The sequence below is a fragment of the Phocoena phocoena genome, chromosome 17 (genome assembly GCF_963924675.1).
Source record: "Phocoena phocoena chromosome 17, mPhoPho1.1, whole genome shotgun sequence".
Classification (NCBI taxonomy): domain Eukaryota; kingdom Metazoa; phylum Chordata; class Mammalia; order Artiodactyla; family Phocoenidae; genus Phocoena; species Phocoena phocoena.
In genome coordinates, this window is record NC_089235.1 from 28,706,255 (window position 1) to 28,734,248 (window position 27,994).

General features: G+C 38.6%; 1 protein-coding gene across 1 annotated transcript; it reads left to right on the top strand.

Annotated features, from left to right (window-relative positions):
- Window positions 1-27,994, top strand: E2F5 (E2F transcription factor 5). Its single transcript, XM_065895549.1, has 8 exons — window positions 1-234; window positions 19,273-19,382; window positions 20,275-20,436; window positions 21,737-21,780; window positions 23,042-23,106; window positions 24,186-24,453; window positions 26,556-26,603; window positions 27,608-27,994. Exons 1-8 carry the CDS (start codon window positions 1-3, stop codon window positions 27,715-27,717), a joined length of 1,041 nt encoding a protein of 346 aa, XP_065751621.1. The 3' UTR covers window positions 27,718-27,994.

The following is a 27,994-nucleotide window of genomic DNA, read 5'->3' on the forward strand; positions in this document are numbered from 1 at the left end:
ATGGCGGCGGCCGAGCCCGCGGGCTCCGGGCAGCCGGCGCCGCAGGGCCAGGGGCAGGGCCAGCGGCCGCAGCCGCAGCAGTCCCAGGCGCAGCCCCCGCCGCCGCCGCCGCCGCCGCCTCTCGGGGGCGGCGGGGGCGGCAGCAGCAGGCACGAGAAGAGCCTGGGACTGCTCACCACCAAGTTCGTGTCGCTGCTTCAGGAGGCCAAGGACGGCGTCCTGGATCTCAAAGCGGTGAGTGCGGGAGGCGGGGAGGGGGCGGACTTCCGAGCCCGCGGTCCTGGGAGAAGACCACCCCCTTGTCGCGTGGGTTGGGCGGCGCGGCGTGGTCGCGCATCCCGGGGACCGGGAAACCCGCGAGCAGGGGCCACGTGGCCGGCGCCCAGGCCCTGGACGCCGGGATGGGGGAGGGACGCGGGACCAGGATGGCCCGGACCGACCGCGTTAACCAATGGGGCCCGGCGCTGTGCCGGGCTCTCGACAAAGAGCCCAGGAGCTCGGGCGCGCCCGCGTGGCTTCAGGCTCTGGGCGTAAGGACCCGAAGGCGACCGAGTGTCCTTGTTGCTCCGCGTCCACCTGTGGCAGAGGCGCAGGGGTTACCCGGGCGCTTTGCCCCGAGGCACCCTTGGGATTGATTTTGCTGTTGGAAATTGATGGTTTTAATAGGCGATTCTTGCTGAGACCGTGTTTCGGTTGTTTAAAACGAACAAGCAAACAAAATCCGATTTTGCCACCGCTTCTGCATGACACACACACAAAAAGGTGAACTCTTCAGCCCTCCCCGTTAAAACAATAGTAGTAATTTAAAAAACCTCTTCCTTGTGCACTTCTTTTCATCATCCTGATGATTAAGAGGGATATTTGACTTGTGACTTAATTTGGTATCTGATATAAATTTCTAAAAGCGAGATTTGCCATCACACGAAAAGGGGGTGTTTTATAATTTCCACCCCAAAAGATGGAAGCGCTCAGTAAACTCCTATTTCACGAGACCGTGTGCTTCGTCTTTTACTACAGTTTGGAATTTTCAAACGGCAACATGCATCAAAAGCTGTTCCGTTAAACAAAATGACTTAACCGTTTAAGGCAGGACTTGGAAGGATTCCACAGCGCTGAGGAACAGCGCTGTGATCACACTTGAATTAAAATTCAGCCAGCACACGCAGTTTAAGTAAGAAGTAAAGCAATAAAAACAAAAATTACTAACGAGTCAGTAATCACTGCAGAGGATTGGTCCCAGCACCTAGGGGAGGGTCAGGACCACCTTTCCTAGCTTGAGAGTGTGACTGCAGTCATCAAGGCTGTGCCTAGAATAACAGAAGCAGCATCTGAGCAGGAGAGCATCTTCTAGTTCTCCCTGACCTGAACTCACAAAGGCCAACTTGATGGCCTCTGCTAGGGGCCCTCCTCTCAGTGTAGTGCAGGAGGTGAGGTATGTCATTGAATGCCGTCTCCTTTCCCTGGGTGTTCAGTATGTGATTGTTGAAATATCTGAATTGTTCTAGTTTATACAAATGAGGCACGATGCACATATTTTGCATATCCGGAAGTAGTTTCTACTCTCTTCTTTTTGAAGTGTTACTCCGAGAATTTTCCCACACCCTTGGAAATTCTTGTTCTCGTTTTTTTCCCCCACCCACTCTTTCCTCCATACCTCCCTCCCTGAAAGTGCTTTACGGCATATATAGTATTTAAATTGTTGTGAACTAAATTGGATTCTGTTTAAAGAATTTCACAGGAAGTCATGAGGTCATCAGTGAAAGCCAGGGATGTTACAAAGCATAGCTTGCAAACTACTATTCAAAATCTAGAAGTTCAGTTGTAGCCTGTGACTTCAGTAAGGAATCAGGAAAGTTTGGGATTTTCCAGATGAAACTGAACTCTGAGGGCTGACTGTGAAGGCTTCTGCAACTTGCCTTGGAATATGGTGGAACTTTGCCCTTGCTTTCCCCTAAGTTCTTTGGCTTCTTCCTGCTTCATCTGTGGCCACATTTTGCTGTCTAGAAGTCACAGAGGCAATGGGTGGGAAATGGAGTTTAATATATCATAACAACATTGTTTCATCCATCCTTTCTTAAAAGTTCAAAGGTTTCTGCAGTGACATTAGGTCTCATTATATTAATGACATTTTAGTTGTAGAGAACAGTTTGAGTAACATTCTTTTTCACATATATATGGATAGATATCATTTATTTACATGTGTTTACTTATATATATGTGTAAAATCTTATATTGTAAAAATCTTATATTGAAATCTTTCCAATGATGTTTCTTATTGTACACCATAGTAAAAGATCATAAAGACTTTTTCTGACATGTTGAAGATGGATTAACACTGGCAATTATAAAGTTTCTCTAATTTGAAATTATAAAATCACATTTTTTCCTTATATTCTTACTTGGGGGTGGTGTATTTCAGCATAAGTTATTGGTACTTTTGCATTATACACTTGATATTTTTTAAGAAGCAGTTAATGAAACATCATTTTTGTGAATATCATGAATATAAAAAATATCAGCCATCACATCCAAATATCTTAGATATCCATAATATATCCAAACCACTTAGATGATATTTCTTTTCTAACTTATGACATGTACTACTGAAGAATAAGAACATAATGCTGTATCTTAGTGATACATTTCTTAGTAATTTAACTAACTGAGGACATAGCTTAACAAAACAAATTCTAATAATTTGTTACAATAGTGGGAGTGGGGTAGTTACTCTCTCTTTATTCTAGTGAGATGACAAGTTATGTCATGGTCCTTTCCAGTTATGTGGTTTGCCAGTTTATGCTGTTAGTAGCTGACATTTATTGAGAGCTTAGTATGTGCCAGGCATTTAACATATATTAACTAATTTTATCATCCTAACAGTTGAAATTTGGACTTACCATCCCCATTTCACAGATAAGAAAATGATAGGTTAAGTAACTTGCCCAATGTCACACAGTAGAAAGTCACAGCTATGACTTGAAACTAGACCATATTTTCTTATTCTCTGTGCTATACTGACTTTCAGTATTCCTAAAAAAAAAAACAATTTCTTAAATTTTTCATCTGTGTAGGGCATGGAATCTTTCTTGTAAAGAAAAATGCATGATTATTTTTATACCTCTACTCATGATAGAAGAGAAGGTATTGAGCTTCTGCATTAAAATGAGGATATTGATGACAAATTCATATTACTTCACAAATTAAACTAGGGTTCTATTTTTATAGAACTAAAAATTTAAGTAAGTTAGGATAGTCATGACTATATATGTTGTTTTAAAAATTCCTATTAATTTATAACTGAGTTTCTAGATTTGACATTTTGATGCCATCTTCAAGTTTTTAAAGTATGCTCAAGATTCCTTATCTTGTTTATTATAATTGTTCAAGTTACCAATTGCCTGAACAATACCTGGATTAATATGATAAAATATTTATGGTGTTTCTTATCTCACAGGTCCCTGACTCATACCCATTTATGATTTGCTGATTAATACACACCGTGGAAGAAATAAATAATCTAAGGTCTTAGATTGTGATGTCACAGAATAAAGCAAGGATTATCCTAAGGAGAGAGATATGGGTAGGAGAGCCAGAACTTCAGTGCATGCTTAAAAATTCTCAGGACAATTTCACTTCTGAGTATATACTCCAAAGAATTAAAAACAGGGTCTTGAACAGTTATTTGTATACCTATGTTCATAGCAGCATTATTCACAATAGCTAAAATGTGGACACAACCCAAGGGTCCATCAACAAATGAGTAGATAAGCAAAATGTGGTATATACATATAATGGAAGATTATGCAGCCTTAAAAAGGAAGGAATTTCTGATACATACTTAGATGAACCTTGAATACATTAAGCTAGTCACAAAAAGACAAATGCTGTATGATTCCACTTTATGAAGTAACTGGAGCAGTCAAGTTCATAGAGACAGAAGGTAGAGGAGTGGTTGCTGGGGGAGGAGGGAATGGGAAGTTGTTGCTTCTTGGGCGTTTGGGGCTGAATTGTGTTCCCTCAAAATCCATATGTTGAAGTCTTAACCCCCAGTAGTCAGAGTGTGATTATATTTGGAGATAGAGCCTTCAAAGAGATGATTAAGTTAAAATGAGGCCACCAGGGTAAGCACTAAGCCAGTCTGACTGGTGTCCTTGTAAGAAGAGGAAATTTGGACCCACAGACACTAGGGATGCCTGTGCACAGAGGGGAGCCCATGTGAGGACACAATGTGGGAGACCATATGCAAGCCAAGGAGAGAGGCTTCAGAAGAAATCAAACTCGCCAACACCTTGATCTTAGACTTTAGGCTTCCAAAACTGTGACAAAATAAATTTATGTTTGAACCACCCAGTCTGTGGTATTTTTATTATGCAGCCCTAGCAAACTAATGCTGTGTGTATAGAGTTTCAGTTTTGCAAGATTAGAAGAGTTCTGGAGATTCGTTGCACAACAACGTGAAGGTACTTAAAACTACTGAATTGTACACTTAAAAAATGGTTATGATGCCAATTTTATATTATGTGTATTTTACTGCAATTAAAAAAAATAGATAAAACAATAGTGCAGTACCGCTACATACCTAATAGAATGGCAAAATTCCAAAACACTAACAACACCAAATGTTGGCAAGAATGTGGAGCAACAGGAACTGTCTGTCGTTCACTGTTGGTGGGAATGCACCATGTTGCAGAAGTTTCTTAAAAAACTGAACATACTTTTACTGTATGATCCAGCTGTCACACTACTTGCTATTTACCCAAAGGAGTTGAAAACTTATGTTCAGACAAAAATCTGCACATGGATATTTACAGCAGCTTGATTCATAATTGCCAAAACTTGGAAGCAACCAAGATGTCCCTCCGTAGGTGAATGAATGAATAAACTATGGTACATCCAGACAATGGAATAGTATTCAGTGCTGAAAAATATGAGTCATTACCATGAAAAGACAAGGAGGAACCTTAGATGCATATTACTAAGTGAGAGAAGCCAGTCTGAAAAGGCTACATCCTATATAACTCCTACTATATAACATTCTGGAAAACACAAAACAATGGAGACAGCAAAAGATCAGGGGTTAGGGGAGTAAGTTAAACAAGTGGAACACAGGATTTTTAGGGCAGTGAAACTACTCTGTACAATACTATAATGGTGGATACATGTCTATACATTTATTAAAACCCACAGAATGTACAACACTGACAGTGAACCCTAATGTAAGCTATGGACTTTGGGTGGTTATGATGTGTCAGTGTAGGTTCATCAGTTGTAATGAATGTATCACTCTGATGTGGGATGTTGATAGTGGGGGAGGCTGTGCATGTGTGGGGGCAGGAGATTTATGGAAAATCTCTTATTTTTTACTCAGTTTTGCTGTGAACCTCAAGCTACTCTAAAAAAGTAAAATAGATTAAAGATGCATAATAAAGCTTCTCTGGATACATCTATTCCAGGGTCTAATTATTAAACATCTGTTAAATACAAGATGCATGACCAAATGGGAAAAGAAAATTCTTAGGAGACTAAAGCTCTACAACACTAATAAAAATGATTACTAGTAGCTAATACTAAGTGACTGACACTATGCCAGATGCTTTACTTGTATTAGCGCATTTAATCCTTGTAACAAAACTCTAAGGGAGATATTACATCTCCATTTTGCTGATTAGGAAATTGAGGCTTAATGACGTTATCTGGTTACAGCCAATATCCACAGTAAAGGAGATAAGAGCCCAGATAGTCTGATGTCAGAATTGATGCTATGCTAAGCAAAGTGTACCTACCTCTGAAGTTTTGGTATAATGTGAAGAACAACTTTTCTAGAGAACAAGAAAGTAAAAAAAAAAAAAGCCAGCCATCTTGTTTTTCAGTTCTGGACAGGATAAATGGGCATATAGCTAAGACAGTACTAGTGAGTTCTTGGTCTTGATTCTGCCATCTATCAGCAGTGTGTCTTGGGCATGTTCCACATCCTTTATATCTTATCCTTAAAGTGGAAGGAAGAAGGGATGAGCCACCGTAAGTGGTGGCAGTAGTTGTGAACCGAGAAGATTTTATTTTTGTGCTAAGCTGTACAGTCTCTCCACCCTCACACTTCAAGAAAGGGATTCCACCAGCTTTCTCAATGTGTAGACCAATGGTCAAATATGTCAGCATCTTCTGGATCTTTAAAAAAAAAAAAAAAAAAAGATTCTAATGTCAGACCTGGGAAATCAGGTTCTGTAGGGCCAGGGGAGGAGCCTAGGAATCTGCATTTTAAATACATACCCCAGGTGGTTTTGATACCTAATGACATCTGAGAACCATGGAATGAGCTCTACTGCCTCTTCTTTTTCAATCATATTATTCACGCATCAAAAAGAACTGTTCTGGTAGTAGAAGGAATTAATGTCAAACAGAGTTGACCCTTTAGGAGTTCACTAAGATTGATGAGAGCTACTCTTGGGGAAATGTTGGAGGCTAGGGATGGAAGAAATTCCCCATTTAATTGCTCTGGAATAGTCTCTGCTCATGTCTGAATGGCAGCATATTATGGCATTCAAATCTTACATTACTAATTAAGGGACCTACTTTCTAGTGGAAATGAGTAAGCTTTGAGAGTCATTTCTATAATGGAATAAAGTAAAATCCACTTTTACAGTAAAATTCTGTTTTACTTACAGGGGAATAGGAAAATTATAAAATTTTAAAATTTTGGATTTAATTTGTAAAAAGAGCAAGGTCAGTGCAGCTGTAGCTCATCTTCATCATTTGTGTTCCAGGGGACTGTGCAGTGAATGAGATGATGCTCAAAATGATGCGAGGGCCTCCATCACTGGGAAAGATTCTTTCCTTGAATGGAGAGTATGTGTAGGCAGGACTGTAGACATTTTAGGAAGATTCTCACAAGGATAAGAGTAAGGAGTGTCTAGTTGAGACCCTCAGGTAACTGAGAGATTTCATTAGCAGAGTGCCCAAGTATTTTAGTTGAGCTTTTGCTGATTTTATGCATCATTTTCTTTTTATAAATGTTATTAAAATTTTAAAGGTAATTTAATAGACTAGAAATACACATTGATTGCTATCTTACAAAGGGAAAAAATAACACAGAAAGCGTAACAAATCTGTAAAAAAGGATGAAAAGCTAAAAGCATTAAAGCATAATATACAGAAAACATCAAATGAGTGATAATTGAAACCTGCTAGTTTCTCCAGTATGTGAATGTATCCGATCCTTTTTCTTTTTAATAAAGTTGTTTAGATGAAAAAATTCAGGCATCCATTGTGTACAAGAAAAGCACCAAGAAAGAAAAGTACTCAGAAATTTTAAATTAAGGTATACCAGGCAAAGGGGAAGAGAAAGAAATCAGGAGTGAAAGTACTAATTTCCAGGGAATGTCTACCTTAATATCAAGTGCACTCAATGGTATAAACTGATATTTTTAAGAATGAGATCATAATCTAGGGATGAATCATAAAAGTCAGTGTTTAAAAGTGCCTCTCAGTGTGAATCACATGTCTGTTTGTCTGGATGTATGTATTATGTTATGCCATTTCTTGAGTATGGTAAGTATTGACATGGTAAATATTTCTTATAAATACATTTCTTTTAGATTTTGCCATTTAAGGCTAACTTTCCCCAATTATTAGTCCATGAGTCTCCCTTTATGTCTTAAACTTAATATGTTTATACAAGGGAGGGTATGTTTTTCTGATTTACCTTTTTAAACTTAAAATATATCTGTTGAAATAGCATACAAATAGTAGAAAACTTGGAAAAAACTAATATAGTCCAGAATAAAAATTACCCAGTATGCCACCACCCCAAGAGAGCCACTATTTTCAATTTTCAGTATTTTCCCAATTTGTTACATCTTTTCATAGCTGAGGTCAAACTTTTATTTTCCCAAATTATAAACATAAGTTGTGAGGGCCTCAACTTAGATCTATCATATTATCCAGAATTCACCATTGTTTTAGGTTGGTAATGTATTAGTTGTTTCTAGGTTTTGTTCTCTCTCATTCAATAAATATAACTTAACCAATGTGTGCCCTAGCCCCTTCCTTTAGTAGCTTACAGCTTATGGTTGTGGGGAAAAGTGAGGGAAATGAGAGTTGGACACTTTCACACTGTAAGAGGGTATGGAAGCACTTGCTGAGCCCTGGTGACCGGTGATGTGGGAGCCATTGACTGCTCCAGGGAGCAGTGAGAGTGGGGCTGGGACTAAGGGACTCAAAAAGTCAGGTAACATTGATATATGTAAAATTTAAGAATTTAAGGTCGTGTTGCTCCTCTACTTAGAACAACATCCAGTGCCTACAGGACCCTGTCTCTTCTGGGAGTCCTTCCCTTCTTCTCGCACACTCGCCCCTTCCATGGCTCCAGTTCTTCTAATGCTTCACACACCCTCTGCTCTCCACTTTATGGCTGCTGCACAGGACTTTCCTTCTGCCTGGAGCACATTTACACACACACACACACACACTCCCTTACTTGACTGGCCATTTCTCTAAACCCTCTGGTCTCAGTTTAAATGTTTCCTTGTCTTAGATGCTTGGTAAGTAGAATATGACTCCCGAAAGATACCCATGGCCTAATTCCTGGGACCTATGAATCTGTTCAGTTAAGGGGAATTAAGGTTAAAGTTGCTAATCAGCTGACGTTAAGATGGGGAGGTTTTTCTGAATTATGAATCTGAGCCCATTGGTAATTATAAGGGTCTTTAAAAGTGGAAGAGGGAAGCAGAAGAGAGAGGGCCAGAGAGATGGCAGTATGGAAGGACTTGGCCCGACCATTGCTGGAGGAAAGGAACCACTAGCCAAGGAATGCTGCAGACTCTAGAAGCTGGGGCATCCAGAAGGAACACAGCCTTACCTTGATCCAAACTCAGTGAGACTCGTTTTGGACTTCTGATTCACCGAACTATAAGATAATAAATTTGTGTTGTTTTAAGTCACTAAATTTGTGATAATTTTGACAGCAGCCATAGGAAACTGATGCAGATGCATCTCCTGACTCTTCCTCTTAATCTAAAGTGGCTGAAGTTGATTCCCGTTTATTCTGTTTCTCCGTTACCTGTTCTTTTCCTTAATACCCCTTATCACAAGATGGGATTGTTTTCTTCATCTGTTTATTTGCCTGTGTTCCCTTCTAGACCAAGTGCTCTGTGAGGTGAGGGACTGTGTCTTGTGTGTTACCAGTACTGATCCAGCCAGTCTGTTGTAAGCTTTCAACAAATAGAATGGATGTGATCAGATTTGCGTTAGGTGAAAAGGCATTCCCAGCAAGACAGCAAGTGCCAGAGCCATGAGGCCAGAGAAAGAAATAGTACATTTGCAAAGCTATAAATTAGATGACTGTTGAATTTAGAGAACAAGGTTGTAATTTAGGCAAGATTACAGGCTTGAACTAAGGTGGAGCAGTGGAAATATAAAGAAGTGGGGAGATAAGATGTTTCATTGTAGAAGTGACAGAACTTGGATGCTGAGTCTATAGGAAAAGGAATCATGGATGACTGCCAGGTCATGGCGTGGTCAGCTGAGTGGATGGTGGTGGTTTTCACTTAGAAATTACGAAAAGAGGAAAGGAATTTGGAGGAAAGGGAAGTTCAGTTCTGGGCATGCATGAGACGCCTATAGGCCATCCTTGAGTAGATATTTGGCAACCTGTGGGAATTATGATTCTGGAGCCCAAGAAGAAGACCAGGGCTACCAGTTTGATCTGGAAATGATTGGTTTATGAGGTATGTAAGGGAGAAGGTTTAGAATGGAAAGAGGAGTAAGAATGGAAGTTGGGCCAACACTCATAGTTCAGAAACAGCAGAGAAAAAGGAGACTTGAGAAGAAACAGCCCGAGACTGAGGAGGAAAAACCTATGGGTTGTGGTGACAGCAAGGCCAGGGAACAGTGCTTTAGGAAAGAGAGAACCAGAGTCAAGTGCTGCAGAGGATACAAGACTTTGTAGCATCCACTGGATTTAGCAACAGAGGTCCAGGAAACGTTTTTGGCATTTAGACATTTTTTAATTATTTCTCCTTCTGATAATCTATACTAAAGAATTACTAGATTAAAGGATCATAAAAATGTAAAACCTTTGATGGATGTTGCCAAATTGCTTTACAAAAAGATGGTACTTACACTCCACTAGCAGCATATAATCATGACCAGCTACCTCACCACATCAGAAATAGCATTTTGCAACGGCTAAAAGTATACACCCTGGGTTCACATCCTGACTTTACCATTACCATTTCGGTGGCCTTGGACAAGTTACTGAGCTTCACTTTCCTCTTTTGCAAAAATGGTGACAATAATAGTATCTATCTCATGTGATTATCATTATAGGAATGGCTAAAGTGAGTTTTTACTTTTAAAACACTTAAACAGTACCCGGCACATAGTAAATGCTGTTTCCAGGTGTTTGTTAGATAAGTGATGGATAGATAGAATGAATCAATATCGGGTATTCTGATGTTTTCATATTCTACAAATTTGAAAGGTGATGAATAATAGTATCTCTGTTTTTTAAGTCAACTTTGTAAAGGTATAATTTCCACCCATTAAATGCTCCCATTTTAACTGTACAGTTCAGTGAGTTTTGACAAATGCTTGTACCTGTAACCACCACCACAACCAGATGTGTAACATTTCCATCACCCAAAACAGCTCCCTTTTGCCTTCTCCCAGCCAAACTCCAGCCTCCCCACCTCACCAAGCAAGCATTGCTCTGTTTTCTTTTCCATGGATTAAAACGACCTTTGCTAAAGTTTCATGGTAATGCACTCATACAGTATGTGCTCTGGGTTTAGCTTCGTTCACTCAGCATGATGTTTTGGAGATTCATGCCCATTGTTACCTGTACCAATAGTTCATTCCTTTCTGTCCCTGACTGGTATTTCGTTTTGTGGATATAGTACACTTTGCTTATCCATTCACCTGTTGCTCCCAATTTTGGGCTTTTATGAATATTCAGGTACAATTCTCTGTGTAGACGTATATTTTCATTGTTTCAATTTGCATTTCTTTTTTTTTTTTTTTTGGTACGCGGGCCTCTCACTGTTGTGGCCTCACCCGTTGCGGAGCACAGGCTCCGGACACGCAAGCTCAGCGGCCATGGCTCACGGGCCTAGCTGCTCCGCGGCATGTGGGATCTTCCCGCGGGGTACAAACCCATGTCCCCTGCATCGGCAGGCACACTCTCAACCACTGTGCCACCAGGGAAGCCCTCAATTTGCATTTCTTTATTATTCTTTTGCTAACTTATTAAAAGTTTGAAAACTTTTTCAAGAATGTTAACAAATTTTTGGTGTGAAATTTATCTTTTGTCCATGTTTTAATTCGTGGTCTTCATGCTTTCTTTTACTGAGTTTTAATTATTGAGATAGTCAAATCTTTATCTTTTCATCTTTATTTCTTCTATAGATTTGACATTTAGAAGTTCTTGGTGAAGGAAATTTTTGACATTTTGATGTATATACATATGCGTGTCTGTGTGGGTGTGTGTATGTGTGTTTGAGACAGAGATGCCCCAGTTATTTGGGGGGGGTTTAATCAGTTTTCAGAATAGGCTGCTGGTCACAGTTGTGAAGGAAGTCGACCTGAAAATTGAGTTTAACTCAGTCATTGGTCACATTCAACTGTAATCCCTTTGAGATTTTTGGATTTATTTTAAAATCCACATCTGACTAGTATATTCTTCTTGATAATGACAAGTCCAGGTATTCTGAAACCGTTGTTTATCCTTTAGATAATGAGATTTTGTCCATAGCTGAGTTTTCTGATTACCTAAGGGTTTATGTCTATTAATAATACTATTTCTTATAAAAGAACATTTAACCATTTTGGTTTGAAAATTTTCCAAAATGCATTACACATGTCTTTGTGCTTGATTTTATTCTTTTGGTAACTTGGGATAGCCATGATGAATATTATTTTTTGTATCCTTTGGAGGTGATAACCTCAAAGCTTTTCTAAGTATGTTGGATTACTGCCATGTCCAGTGACCTCAGCTTTGTCTGCTTAGTGAGTTTTTTATCCTTTCTATAGTTTCTGCCACATCCCTTGATTGCTGCTTAGGTACCTCGCCAGTGTCCCAGATGGTACTTCCAGTTTTCTTGTGGACGTTGAAATTAAATATCCCCACTGTTAGGAATCATAGAAAAGAAGGAGTAAATAGGATCCAAATGGCGCGAACTATTTGAGTAATAAAACATACCTTTTTATATCTATTTTTGCTTCTGCAGAAGCCCTTTTTCCTACTTCATTGTGCTTGACTGTGTTCTGAAGTGTTACAGTTAGTGAGTTACACCAGATAAGTAAATGTGGTCTGTTACGTTCTATGATACACTTTTCAAAGAACAATTTTTTCTTACTATAGGTGAGAAATTGGATCTATAATAGTGATAATGGCTAACACGAATGTAATACTCGTGATGTATGAGGCACTCTCCTAAGTGTTTCAAATATACTCATTTAATCTTCACAAAAACAGTATCTTAACTGTTATCTTACAGGCTAGCCCATGTTCCTAACTTCTGTGTCACTTCTTTGGTTCCTAACTTCTAACCATCAGGATGATAGAAAATGTGCAGATACAAATCCCAGTGGTAGAATAGCAGATGCATGCTTAATTTTGCTCCTGTTTTAGAAACTTAACACATATGAGAATTACAAAGCACGCATTTGGGGACTTAGGCAAGCAATCTCTAGAGCTGAGTTTCAGCAGGCTTTTCCTACTTAAATAGATATTTTATCAAGTGTCTTCTTTTTTCTTTTGAGAAATCTTTGGTGACTTGAGTAAGGCAGTACAAATGAAGTTTCTTTTCAAAAGCTTATGCAGAGTTTATTAAAAAAATTTAAGAATTAGAACAAATTTAAAGCTTATGCACTTAAAAATATCATATAGAGTAGTAGTTAGTTTGAGGTAGTGAAAGCACTGCAGATTTTTTTAGGAGAGATTTCTTCGGGGGAGGTTTACTCATTAAAACACTTGTGTGCTTAGCGCTGCTTCTGGAGGAAGCCCTTTGTAGCCTTAAAGTAAGTTATTTATTTTTTGGGTATTTAATTTCCTTCCTGATGTAACATCCTTTACAGATGCATTGAAAGCACGCAGCAGCCTCCTCCAGGAACTCTTTCCTGTTTTGCCCCCACCTCCAGTAATCTCTCTTTTTTCAGTCTCCTATAACACTTTGTCTCTACTTTACAGGACTGTTTCATTCTTTCATCCTCATTCTGCCAGGTGTTAGCCATGGTCCCAAAAACTTAGATACGCTTACAGTTTTTTTGTTACTGGTTATTATTTTTGAATAAATAAATAAGTGGAAATGAAGATCTTTCTGCCTTTTCAGACCATTTTATACACTCTAGATGGAACCACCTGCAGACTAGTGGTACTCGAATTGCTACTCAGTGCATTTGTATAGCTTGGGAACTTATGACGGTCCACCAGTCTTTTAAAATAATAGAAGCCCATTTGAAAATGTTTTGCCACAAATTTATTTCATGAATATATAATTAATGCCAGATTCCACCTGATTATTCATTAGCCTTCTGAGTCTGTTTCCTATAAAACAGGGAGAATGATACCTACTTTACAAAGCAGTTGTGAGCATTAAGTTAGATAACATCTGTGAAAGATCCTATTACACAATTATCCAATTACTGGCTTATAAATGGTTCTTCTTAACTGTGGGTTGAAATCAAACATTCTACCTCTCAATTATCTTTAACAGTGTTTGAAATTAGCTAGTAATCTTACCATGAGATAAAGCAACATACCATCGAGCACAGTTTTTTTAAAATTCTCATTAAAATATTTCATAGGCAATCTTGGTGTATTACCTGGAGTCCTTCCACCTTATATTCAGGATCCCATCACTTGGGCATGTCTGTATGCATGTGTATATAACTAACTGATGTTTTGTAGTGTTTTTTTTTTTTTTTTTTTTACCATGCCATGCAGCATGCGGGATCTTAGTTCCCTGACCAGGGATCAAACCTGTGCCCCCTGCAGTGGAAGCGCAGAGTGTTAACCACTGGGCCACCAGGAAGGTCCCTTGTAGTGTTTGTATTGCACAGTTTTGATTTTTGGATGTGGCCCTCCTCACTGTAACGTTAGTCTCTGTAGCACAGTAGCTAAGACATTGAGTGCACGTGTGTCAACAGTTGTCCTGGAAGAGAGTAAAGTACCTGCTTTACAGATGGAGAACCTGAAAGACGGGATGTTTCCAGAGTTACTCTGTTTATGTCAGCCCTTTTGAATGAAGCATCAGGCTGCCCCGGAAGAACATCCTTGAGCAAATGAGCCGCAACTAATCCTAACCCAAATAAAGCTGCCACATAATCTCTCTCTCTCCCAGAATTAACACTGGTCTTAGTGGACTCTTTTGTTCAAGTGAAGGGGTGGGGCCAGAAAACTCTTAAAGCCCTTTTTAGCACTTATATGCGATCCCTCTCAGCTCTTAGGTTTTATTTGACTTGTCCACCTCTTAAAAGCATCACAAGTTTTAATTTTGTTCCACTTGTGGATATCAGTTTGTTCACCATTGGTGACATATTTTTAGAAAAGAGTTTAATATTTGGAGGGGAGATCTATGTCTTTCAGAGGGTTATGTTTGTTTTTCCTGAAAAAGTGAGCATCTAACGGATGCTTCCCTATGGCTATATAGGTCAGGTCCTAGAATAATAAATGTAAACTTTTAAAGTAAATTTGATGCATACTCATGTGCATTCAACAGCCACAGTGCCAGCATGGGATGAGGATGCACCCATTTTGTTCTCTGCCTGTCCCTTGACAACACCCCAGCCTTTCTACAGGGCCGCAGGAAAATGCACAGTGATTCTGATGGCTCTCACTTTAAATTCAGGACCACTAACTTGAACAGGACCATAGTGAGGTCCAGCATTCCTTCTACATGACTTATTCTCTGGCTTTCCTAGATGAGGATTTCACACTTCTCCTCTCTCAACCACTAAACCCCCCTCCCCCTTCACTCCTCCACTCCCACCTCCACTGATGAGAAAAAAAAAGCAACCAGAAGGAAGTGTCTAACCTCTCCCCATACCTTGTCTACTATCGTACCCACAGCTGTACTTGGGCACTCTGATGAGCTTCAGTTATTAATATGCCCTCTTATTATGTAAGGCTGATCCTCAGCTAGTCTGATTCACATCCCCCCTTGCCTACTTCTGTTTCTTTATTGGTTGCCCCTTCTCTCTCCTGCATCATGAATTATCCCTCTTCCCCCTTTACTGGCTCATTCCTATCAGCATACTCGCATGTTGAAATTGCTCCACCTTTAAAAGAAAAGAGAAATGAAGGGAAAAAAAAAACTTCCTGGGGAAACTCCACAATTCCCTATATCTACTGCCTCATTTCCGTTCCTCTTTGCAGCAGAAATCTTCAGAAGAGCTGTCCACTCCAGCTTTCCTTCCACTCTGTCCTGGAATCTCTCCATGAAGGCTTTCTACTCCGCCACTCTGTCAAAACGGCGCCGACCAAGGTCACTTGTGATCTTTCCAAAGTCTAATCCATGGATCAGGTCTCAGTGAATCAGGTCTCCCTGCCAGCGATACTTAACATGGTCACTCTTTCTTACACTCTTCCCTTGGCTTCCAAGACCCCACTCTTCCTACTTCTCTTACTTCAGTGGCAGGTTGCCCCTCATTTCTCGGATCTTAAATACTGGCGAACCCCAGGGTTGGCCCTTAGACATCTTCTCCTTCTATGCTCACCTCCTAGGTGAATCCAGTAGGTTCCATCCATTGTCCTAAAATGTCTTCTTTACTGATGGCTTCTGAATTTGTATCTCTAGCTTGGACTTCTCCCCTAACCTACACACTCCCAATGTTCAGTGGCCTTCTTGATTTCTCCCCCCTGGAAGTCAACATGTCCAAAGCCGAGTTCCTGATTTTCAGTGTCCCAAACCTATTCCTCCTGCAACCTTCCTCATCTCCAGTTGCTCATGTCAAAAACCAAAGAGTTACTCTTGATTCCTTTCTCAGGATCGTCTGCTTGCTGTACCTTCAAAATAGATCCTAAATACCGTATTTTAATGCATATATATGGAATCTAGAAAAATGGTACTGATGAACCTAGTGGCAGAGCAGGAATAGAGACACTGACGTAGAGAACCGACTTGTGGACACAGTGGGGGAAGGGGAGGCTGGGACGAATTGAGAGAGTAGCATTGACATATGTACCCTATCATGTGTAAAACAGATAGCTAGTGGGAAGCTGCTGTATAGCACAGAGAGATTAGCTCGGTGCTTTGAGACGACCTAGAGGGGTGGGATAGGGAGGGTGGGAGAGAGGCTCAAGAGTGGGGGGATATGTGTATACATATAGCTGATTCACTTTGTTGTACAGCAGAAACTAACACAATGTTGTAAAGCAATTATAATCCAATAAAGCTGTAAAAAACTTTTAAAAAGCTCTAAAAAATACAGATCCTGAATCTCACCACTTCTCACAATCTCCACAGTTACCCCCTCACCCAAGCCATGGCCATCTCTTGAATGGATTATTGCCATTGCTTTCTCACTGGCTTCTTTTCTTTCACCCAGAGCAGCCCGAGAGAACCTTTGAAAATGTGGAGCCAAATCATTATGTGCTCAGAGCCTTCCAGTGACTTTCTGTTTTACTGGGGGTAAAAGCTGAAGTCTTTACAGTGGCCTGCAAGACCCCAGTGATCTGGCCCCTTGCTACCTCTTCCAGGTTATCATCTTTGTCTCCCAGTCTCTCTTCCCCTTCCCCTTTCTTCCTCCTCTTGTTACACACCCCCTTCCCATTCTCCCTCTCAATCACTATTCTGGCCACACTGGCCTGCCCGCCTTTTCTTGAAGGACCTAAGCATCTCCCACTGCAGAGCCTTTGCACTTACTGCCAGGTGTTCCCAGGGGTCACTTCATTCAGTTCAAATGTCGCTTTATCTGGGAGCTCTTATCTGAAAATCCTGTTAAATATAGCACCTTCCTACATGCATTCCTCCTAACATAATAATTTGTACATTATTAACTCCCTGACCTCAAAAGAGGGAGTGCTGTGGGCTACTTCATTCTGTCACCACTGTATCCTTAAGACCCAGACGAGCCTGGCACCCCCTGGGTGCTGAATGAATGAATGAAGGTGGTGGTGATTCATTGTATGATTTTATTAAGTACAAAGGTCTTGGATTACTTAATAAAACTTTAAGAATTCACACGCAACTTTTAAAAACACTACATAAAATATGATAGGTTCGTATACGTGCAAACTCTAACTTACCCACGATCTCTTGTTTCAACCTGTATTTGATGATGAGGCAGTTACTTACCAATATTTAAATTATGCAGCAGACACTGTGCTAAGATTATCCAGTTTAATCCCCACAATTCAGCATGTGTTGTTATCCATTTTCCAAAAAGGAAGTGAGGTTTAATGAGTTTGAAGCCAACTGAAGACAGGAAGTGGCAGGCTGGGGTTGGATCGTGGTGTGCCTTGCTCCAGAACCTGACTTCAGAAGGATGATGCGGCTGCTAAAATAAAAGCTTCCTGGAGATCCTTTTTAATGTTGGTCATGTATATATTTTTAAATAGAAAGATATTTAAGAAATAATACTTAGATTTGGAAATCAAGTGTTTAATTTTATAATTGTTAAGCAGTAATAAATTATAAATGAGATACTTTTTTACAAATTTTGAGCTAAAAGTGAGATCTCATGGCTCTTTGCCCAGTGACCTAGAATAGCTGTGTGATCTGTTTCATACAAACATATTTTAATACCCTACCTGGTGAGCTGTTGCTGTGGTTGTGACGGCTTTTGTGTGTGAGTCTGTAGCTACGGATAACACAGAGCTGGCTTGGAGTGCTGTGGGCTACTTCTCAAGAGGGAAGTGAGACATTAATTCACAAGTTAAGATTTTACAGTTAGCTTTGCAGTAGATGATTGCTCTTCAGAAAGACAGCCTCACACTCAAGGACAGAAACTCTACGATGGTAGGTGAAACAAAGAAGAAATTGCTAAGTACAAGGAAGAGGATATCAATGAAACAATGCCTAGTCCTCTTTTTCATTTGCTCGTTTTCTAGAAGAGATGGAGCCAAACTCTAGTCAGAGTTGGGGGTTCAAACAGCCTCACGCTCTGGTTCTTCCTTCTCTCTGCCACTTCCTACTTACCCTCCTGGTCCACTGTTTGAGGCATGAATCCCCTTCCCGAAGACCCTTGTGATTGGACAACAGTAACCTGGTATTTTTGGTAACACAACGACTAGATTGATAGAACTGACATTTCACTTACAGGTTCCACATGCCTGTGAAGCAAGCAGTTGCTATTGGTTGCATATGCCCCCTGTGGAAGGAAACAAGCCCTGGGGTAGTTGGTAACTAACTATATGAAATGAAATCTTGTACATATGTACTGGATATTGTCAGTAAGGACATAAATGTGTTTTTTCATTACTACCATGAATCTTAAAATGTGACTGCACATTCAAGATAGTCTGTTGTCTAATCCACTCTGAAAAAAGAGCTGTAAGGTAACCTCATCTTAGAGGTTCTGTTTGTACTATTGGGGAACAAATGTCAGAAATGTGAGTGAGAACTAGTTAGAAGAACTGTCCAGCATTCCTCAATTCATTCATGACATGATAGCATTAATTAATTTTCATTGGTCTTACCTAATGTGAGTGAAACTACCAAGCTTTTGTGTTTGCTAGTACCAAAACCTTGTGCTATAGATTTTGATTTCTTGTAGATTTTATGCTTTGTGTTGGGATGGCACGATCATTCCTCTCTTTTCACTGTGAGTTTAAAAAATGCAGATTGTGTATTTCAAGGTATTACAGTGTGTGTATAATTCAGAATTTTCCACCAAGTATCTTGACTTCATTATTTAAAAGCCGCTGACATATAATTTTTCAAAGTTTTAAAAAGTAATTAAGGCTGATTTTAGACAAGACTGTTTATGAACGGAGAAATAAGATAGGAAGTGACAATTAGCAGTGCCTTTTCAGGATTAGCCCATAAGGTGATATGAAGTATTCTTATTGTGTTCTTTAATTTTTGTGGGCTTCGTGTCACAACCTCTTCATTTTTTTTTTTTTTCCATTCCAACATCTGCTGGCTTTTAAATGGAATAATTTCTTTGGTATTTTCAGTGTTTGAGGGTTGATTTGCACATACCCAAGCAGCTGACTGGGTCAGATTTAGGATTGGGCTCTCATGCTGTGACCTTAATAACCAAAGCCTTTTTGGCCTTAAAATACGAAATGTAATTTATTTCATTGTTCTTTCCTTTTTTTTTTTTTTTAAACAGGCTGCAGATACTTTGGCAGTGAGGCAAAAGAGAAGAATTTATGATATCACCAATGTCTTGGAAGGAATTGACCTAATTGAAAAAAAGTCAAAAAATAGTATACAATGGAAGTAAGTTACAAACCAGTACTCTGTTCTAAAACCTTTGTTTTTCTTCTCAGTGCTCTGTAAGATCTGACCTTTCTACCATTTGCCTCTCTGAAGGCCTCTATTTCAGCCATCTACTCTAGTCACACCAGCCCCACCTGTGTCCCTGGACACACCTCTTTGGGCTTCTGTATGTGTCACTTCTATGTGGGGATGTCCCCTTGCTCGCTCCACTGTTTAATTTACACTTTTAAAATTGAGATCTTACTTTCTCCCTCAAGCTACTCATTTGGTACACACTGCATACTGCTTTGTATTATTAATTCCTCTCTGCTTAAGTATTTATCTGCCCACCTAATACAAACTCCTTGAAAACAGGAACTGTGTCTCATACACAGGATTATGTACTTTGTAAATAATGGTTAGTTGAAATGCATGTTGTCATTTGTTAACTGTTGTATGTTTGAGTGTGATAAACACTTTCTGTTCCACAAATTTGTCCCCTTTAGCCTTAATTTTTTGGTTTATCTTAGCCAAAAATCCCACCAAAATATATTAAAAGGTTATAATGTGTTTTACCAGCATCTCAGTCCATATAGTGAGACTTCCAGTGTGACAATTTGACTTTGACATCCTCTGGTGCCTCAGTCACCAGCCTGACCTTCCAGAAGACAAAAAGCACACTAGAACATGTTGAGAATTTGTGTACTTTGGTTGTTCTTGGCAATAAATTGTCTAAGCAAACATATTCAGAGGTATATGGTGCTTAAATTTTCTAAGGATTTTAATGCTTGATTTTTAGAAGAGTGTAAAGATTTTTGTCTTGAATATATTCAGTGAGTTTTACTACTACAAAAATTAAGTGATGTTTAACTGGGTCTGATACTGGGGATATTAATTCTCATATGTTTTTAAGAGGTGTAGGTGCTGGCTGTAATACTAAAGAAGTCATAGATAGATTAAGATATCTTAAAGCCGAAATTGAAGATCTAGAACTGAAGGAAAGAGAACTTGATCAGCAGAAGTTGTGGCTACAGCAAAGCATCAAAAATGTGATGGACGACTCCATTAATAATAGATATCCTTTTAAATACGCTATACATATACATAATATCTACATATTCTTTCAGTCTGAAGATCAGTTACTTTATTCTGGTGTTTTTAGAGTTCAGTTCTGCAAGTGAATATAACATTTTAATTTTATAATTCTTCTGATTTATACTAATATTTTAAAATTTTTACCTTTTTAAGTTATACAGTGCATCAGTTAGCACCATTACTGTGTTGCATTGAGAAAAACAAATTCACCTACATTCAGTCTACCCATTGATAGGACGTAACATGCTAGCTAAAGTGTGCTTAGGGGGTCTATGAATTTGGAAGTCATTGTTAAGTGCATAGACATACTTAAATCATTGTTCTGTACTTAAATCATTCAGTGTTCTGAAGTAGTAAAAATTTAGCAGCTCTCAAAGTTTTGAAAAATTAATTTTGGTTTGAAAATGAAATATTACAGGCCTGCAATCAGTCCAGGATACATTCCGCCTAACATTAACCCAAAGACAGTATTTACTGGAGGGTGGGGTTCCGAAGCTGGAGTATCTGTTGTACTGGGGGGAAACATCATTAGTGATATACTCCATGTGTTTCTTATAGTCATTGTGTTCTCTTAGATATCTGTGACTCTCTTGATTTGTGAACTTACCTGTAGTCATATGGAACATTTTAACTACATTTATCTTGTACCACCTCTTATGAACTTTTGACTAATGTATACAATTTATTTTTCGTGTTGTCTTGTCTTTGGTGAACAAGTCCATGATCTCATTTGTTATTTCCTTTCTATGATCAGAACTCCTTAACAGTTTGATAATAATGGGGGTCTTCAACTGTGCCTTGTGGAACCCCAAGATTCAAAAAGCATTGAACTAGTTGATCATGCACTTTGCTGCACTGCTTTCCAAGATTGTGGCCACTCCCAATTCCCCAAACCATGACCCAAGAAGATTCTCGATGCAGAGGCTTGTATAGTTGCTCTTCACTCCCACTGAGAGCATCCTTTTTCCCATCAATATCCTTCCCCCTGAAGCTCCTGTCTCCATGAGGAATGTGTTTTCCATCTCTCTCCCAAGAGTTCTCAATGACAGAGAAATCAAAAGTGGCTTCTTCTTAGAGCAAAGGATGGACACTTCTCTTATGGACCTTTATGTGGTTGTCTTTGCCTTTTCAGACTGAAGACTTGTGTTCTTTTTCATCTGACCATATGTGACAGTCCCTTCATGCATTTGGTCATTTTATTTTGGCCTTCAGATTTATTATCTTAATTTAAATGTCTAGACCTTGCTAAAAATGTTGTTTCCTTAACTCTATGACAGTACATTTTCCTATGTAACTCATGAAGACATCTGTAATTGCTTTAATGGTAAGTACTGTTAGTAAATTTTTTCTTACATTCTTCCTGTAATCAACCTATTTAGTGTAACGTGATTCAAAATTCTCCATGCACTCACCCTAAGTCATTATTTTCAGGACTTGTGGACATTTTTGGGTTTCACTCTACAGTGCTATGTGTTGATAGGCTGCTTTCATTTCTGTTTCCATGACAATAACTGCTTTTCCCAGCTTTCACTTCATTGCCCACATCAGTAGGTATAAACTATGTTTGGGAGAGGCACCTAAGTCAGCGATTAAGCAACAGCCTCAAAGTCACAGAATCACAGAGTCAATGACTAAACTTGAACTAGAACACGGTTCTCATTGGCACTGTTTATGAAAATACATGTAGCAAGTGTGCTGGTCACAAATGGGACCCAAAGAAAGCATGAGGACAGAGTAAGGTTTATCCATTTTATTATCAGGAAAATTATTCCTCACCCTATTCCATCCCCAGCCTTCATGTTTTCCCCTTAAGATGACAATATATTAGTAACTAAAATGGGGGGTGGGGGCTGTATTTTCATAATATATATAATACAAGTAAAATGAAATTTTGCATACAGATTTATATTTAATTGTGCATGACCTATTAAAAAAGGACAGTCTTGTATCATGCACATACAAAAAATAATCTGCCGAACACCTTGCCAAGTGGAATCTGACTTTCATCTAAGACTACGTTGGTAATATATGTGGGCTTATTGCTCTACTTTGCCACCATATTTCCCAAGTTTTCAAAGAAAGTTTGGGGAAGTATTTTTAATCTTCAACTCAGCAGAGACTGCTGTAGAATTTGGCTTCAAAAGTAAGTTCACTTAAGCTTAAGATTTCACTGTATCATACCTAATCTCTAGTATCTCCAGTCATTTAAGTAGTATAAATACTTCAACTAAACAGTGTTATTTAACTAAGGCTAAAAGGTTTCAAGAATCTCAGACTTGACATGAGATTGGGTGAAAGCAATTCGTTTATGAGAATAGAGCTAACACATTTAACCTGTTCTAAGGTCTAACACATATATTGCCTCATTTAATCCTCAAAAAAACCCCTATGCAGTAAGTTATATTGCCTCCATTTTACAGAATTAAGAACCAAAGCCCAAGGTTACCTAGCTTGGGATTCAAATCCAAGCATTCTGACTCCACAGCCCACACTCTTGGCCAACCCACACTCTTGGCCACTGTATTACAGGATCAGTAGTATTTTCTAAAATGTAAAAATCTTTATTTCTTAATTTTTTTGACCAGGTGATACACTTTTGGCCATTCAAGCACCTTCTGGTACACAGCTGGAGGTACCTATTCCAGAAATGGTATGTATGTAGGATAACTTTTGTTAAAATGGATCTACTGTTCCAAGAGGGACAAATATATTTTCTTTAGCTGAACATGAGCTAATTGCAAACACTTTCAAGTTACTGCTTTTAAGGTGTCTGTTTGAAAGTACTGATATCTGAATTTAGATGTCTTCCGTACTTTGGTAAAATTATGGAAGTAACTGAATGAATCATTTAACATTTTACTTTTCTTAAAATTTGATTTTATTTGAGCTAGAAGACATCAAGGAATGAGTAATGATATAGTCAATAATCTTAAAAGATCAGTTTGACTACATCTGTAACCAATATAACAATCCTGAGGAAAAAGTTCACTTTAAATATCAACAATAATATATTGCTTTAAATTAGGTCTTTTAAAAAACATTTTCTGGCTTATTGAGTCAGAGATATTTATTGACTCTATGCTAATATAAATTTCATGATTTTAGTTTTCAGATTCAAATTTCCTGAAACAAACTGATTTGAAAACTATAACAATCAAAAAAGAGGTAGAAAAAATTACTGTTATCACCTCCCTCTCTTCTCCCAGCTATTCTAGAACTTTGTATTTCTGGTTTCTGAAGCCTCGGGATACAAATTACCTTTTTGAAATGGAGGGACTTTACATTTATATCTCTGTAGGAAAACTCAGTTGTCTTTGTGCTTTGCTGAATGAAAAAAAGTTTCGACCTGTGAAATAGCTGCCGTTTAAGAACGCACATTCAGATGACCACATCCATGGCGGCCGATGCCAGGGGACGGGGTTCCATACATGTGGAGGACGCTTGGAGCGCTGCTGCACACTGACATGTATAATTACACACAAATAGATGGTTTCCAGAATTCTACAACTGGGAGTTTTTGATGCCCAGTATTTAAGAAAAGCTTACTTTTTGGGGCAAGTGGTTTAGAGCACTCAATATCCCATTCTACTCTTGGTCTCTATGTTTTGACTTAGCGACTTAATTTTGTCGTAGTTAGTCCCTATAGCTTTGCCTGTCTTATTTTTAATGTTTCAGCTTACCAGGAAATGTTGACCTTTATTCATTTGTTTGTGCCCACTAACTTCAAAGGGTCAGAATGGACAAAAGAAATACCAGATCAATCTAAAGAGTCATTCAGGACCTATCCACGTGCTGCTTATAAATAAAGAGTCCAGCTCCTCTAAGCCCGTGGTTTTTCCTGTTCCCCCACCTGATGACCTCACACAGCCTTCCTCTCAGCCCTCGACTCCAGTGCCTCCACAGAAATCCAACATGGCAACTCAGAACCTGCCTGAGCAACCTGTCTCTGAAAGAAGCCAGAATCTTCAGCAGACTCCAGCCACAGACTTATCTTCAGGTGGGTTCAGAGCCTTTGTTTTAAAAAGTAGACGGGAAAATATGAATACTGTGTTGAACAAGTTGGAGAGCTTTTCTGAATTTCTCGATTGTGATGTTATTTTATTATCTAGTATAGGAGGCAAAATAGTAAACGTGATCAACAAGTATTAATTTTGTGTCTTCTGTGTGCCCAGCACTGGAATATGTATTATGAGGAAAATTTTAAAAACAGATCCTGTCTTTAATTATACTACTACTAGTTGTTTCATAGACTGTGTAAATATATATATTTGCAGTTTTCCTTAGGATTCCATTTTTGGAATTAAACCAGATTTGTTCCCCCACTCCCCTTTTACTATTTACATGTCAGCTTTTTATCTGAGATTTACTTTGTAAGGTTCTTTTATCTCTTAGTAACTGTAGTATATATAATTGAAATTTGTTCTATGTTTAATAAAAATCATACTAGGGACAACTATAGTGACATGTCTCCTGTTTCTCTGTATTCTCTATTATTATACTTTTTATTTGGAAAGCTTAGTTTTATACAGTTGATAAGCGGTCTCAACTCCAGTTATTTAGGAAATCTTGCCTTCCTAAGTTATTTGATCTGTGAAATGATAAATAGCTAAAAACTGGGCATCAGGAATAGGGGCCACATTTCTTAAATTTATAAAATTTCCTCAGCATCCAGTCCTTTCCCTTGGTTATTACATGGCTAGGTATTTACCAACTCCTTAGTGGTTGCAAATAAAGGACCCATGGTTGCTGAATGAATGACTGCCATGCAATCTAGACGTAGTATTGCAGATAATTTAAAATAACTATATTGTATATATTCCAATTTGTTTATTTTTACCTTTATCCTTTTGGGATGTGGTCTACTCTTTGAGTTCACAATAGGTAAGAGTGAGACTAAAAAGATCTAACTGGACACAGAATATTTTTCAGCTTCTTGTTGCCCATATCCTTCCCCTCTTAAGTATTTCCACACCATAGGCCATAGGGATGCACAACAGAAAGTGTCATCTTTTAAAAGCTTATAATCAAATTGGGAAGAATAAAGTAGGCAGGCTTATGGTTTAGCTCAGACACAATTAGTACATTGGCCTTCACAAAGCATTAAAGAAACTTTTGAGCATTTCATTTCTGTACATGATTTTGTATTTGGAAATAGTAAAGAAAACAATTTGGGGCCAGATTAGAGAGGGCCTTGAATATCAGACTGAGTTAGGACTTTGACCTATAAACCAATGAAGATTTGTGACCAGGGAAGTGGCATGTTTAGAACTGTATACTGGTGAACACAGAAGTAACGTCATTAGGAAAGAAGACACTTCTGGCCCTGGGAAGAAGGCATTAGAGGCAAAGAAGACAGAAGATAAGATGTTTGCAGTTATGCAACTGTGAGAGAACATTGAGGCTAAAATGGGGTGATGACAGTGGGACTGGAAAGAGAAATAAGGAAGATTTGAGAAATACTCTTTAGGCAAAATAAGTAACCTTTGATGTGTGAGATATGAAGATAAAGTTAACAGGACTGTAAAGTGATGTTGCACTTTTAAGGTTGAGTCATAGGGAGAATTATGATAACACTGACTTTAAAAACTGAGGAGTCAGTTTTGGGAAAACAATAATGAGTTTTTGGGGCTACATCTTGAGTTCAGAAGTTTAAAAGTAATGCAAGGTACAGATTAGTTGTCATGAAAATTGTTTCCATAAAGTTCTAGTACTTTAATTTCGTACTTTTTTTTTTTTTTTTTTTTTTTTTTTTTGCGGTACACGGGCCTCTCACTGTTGTGGCCTCTCCCGTTGCGGAGCACAGGCTCCGGACGTGCAGGCTCAGCGGCCATGGCTCACGGGCCCAGCCGCTCCGTGGCATGTGGGATCTTCCCGGACTGGGGCACGAACCCGTGTCTCCTGTATCGGCAGGCGGACTCTCAACCACTGCGCCACCAGGGAAGCCCTAATTTCATACTTTTAATCAAGATGCTGATGTTAAATATAACTGTGCTTAATATATACTGTTTAAATATATGCTGTTTAAATGTAACTGCCTTTTTGCTGTTAAAATATATAAAGAGAAGTGTAAAAAAAGCTTTATCACATTTCTTTTTCCAGCGGGATCTATTAGTGGAGATATCATTGATGAGTTAATGTCTTCTGATGGTAAGTAGTTTAAAAATTTAATAAATATAACCTTATACCTCAATAATGCTTTTCTAGAATTTATGAGTGGCACATGATTTAAAAGAAATAAAGAACCTATATTTTTTAACTGCTTAATGTACTATGATGACTCATAGTAAGTTATAGGCATCCTTCAGATTTTTTTGCCTGCATTTTGAGGAAAAAGAATTCATAAGGGGATACTCATCACTTTTACTGAATAAAGTTCTAAATTGTTGGCATACTAGCCCTTTTTACACCTGAAGAATTTGGCCAAGAAGAGTAAAACAGTGTATCTGAGTCAACAGGAAATCTGAAAACAGTTTTGTAAATACTCCTACCATGGCCAACTTCAAGCTGCCAATGTGAAGTCAGTATTACTAAGATTAGCCACATCATCGTCTAATCTGAAGTAATTCTTAAAAATCAACTAGCTATAATATGGTAGTTACTTTAACAATTACTCTCTGGGCCTCACCTTTCTAAAAGTTCTTGGATTCAGAGTCCTGGTTCCTAACAAATATGTATAGCCGAGACCTAGGAAGTAGCAGCTGTTAAATTAGCCAATGGCACAGTAACCACTTAGACATTTATCAAACACTTCTGTAAAAGCAGAGAATTTCAGCATATTTATTAATTTATGTCTAGTTCCTTTCTCTGTTTTCGAAGTGGTAGCTTATTTAGCAGATCAGAGAAAATACTTTGAGCAGTGTTTCTGAATCATAAATTTTAGTGACAAGTTCAACCAATAAAAACTAACTTGTTGCTCAAGCTAACACCTATAATCAATGCATAAAATGTCTTTAAAAAAGAATCTTTCAAAATATGCACAAAATATAAGTCATTAATTTGATCATTACATTTCCTATTACATATTTTTTAAAAATTGCTGTATAACATGGGAAACATAATTTGGCTTGATGTTTTTGATAGTATTTTATGTTAGACATCATTACCTGTATGTAGAAACCATCTTTAACACTGAATTTATTTTTTGCTTGCAGTGTTTCCGCTTTTACGGCTTTCTCCGACCCCGGCAGATGACTACAACTTTAATTTAGATGATAATGAAGGAGTTTGTGATCTGTTTGATGTCCAGATACTAAATTATTAGATTCCATGGAAACCTGGGACTGTTATCTACCTCTAACTGTGTAACATTTTAGACGTCTTAACCTAAGTATTTAAAATAATGAATGTAACATCTTTTTAGTTCACTGATTCTGAAATGTTCTTCCCTAATACTTTCTTTTTTACTTCACAAAACTTCAACCATAAGAACAAAGGATTGGGATTGCTTCAGGGGGAAAAGTGATTTCATATCTACCAACTCCCTACCCTCAAGTAATTACATTCTGGAATTTCAACTTTTCCTCCCATTCTGAACCTTC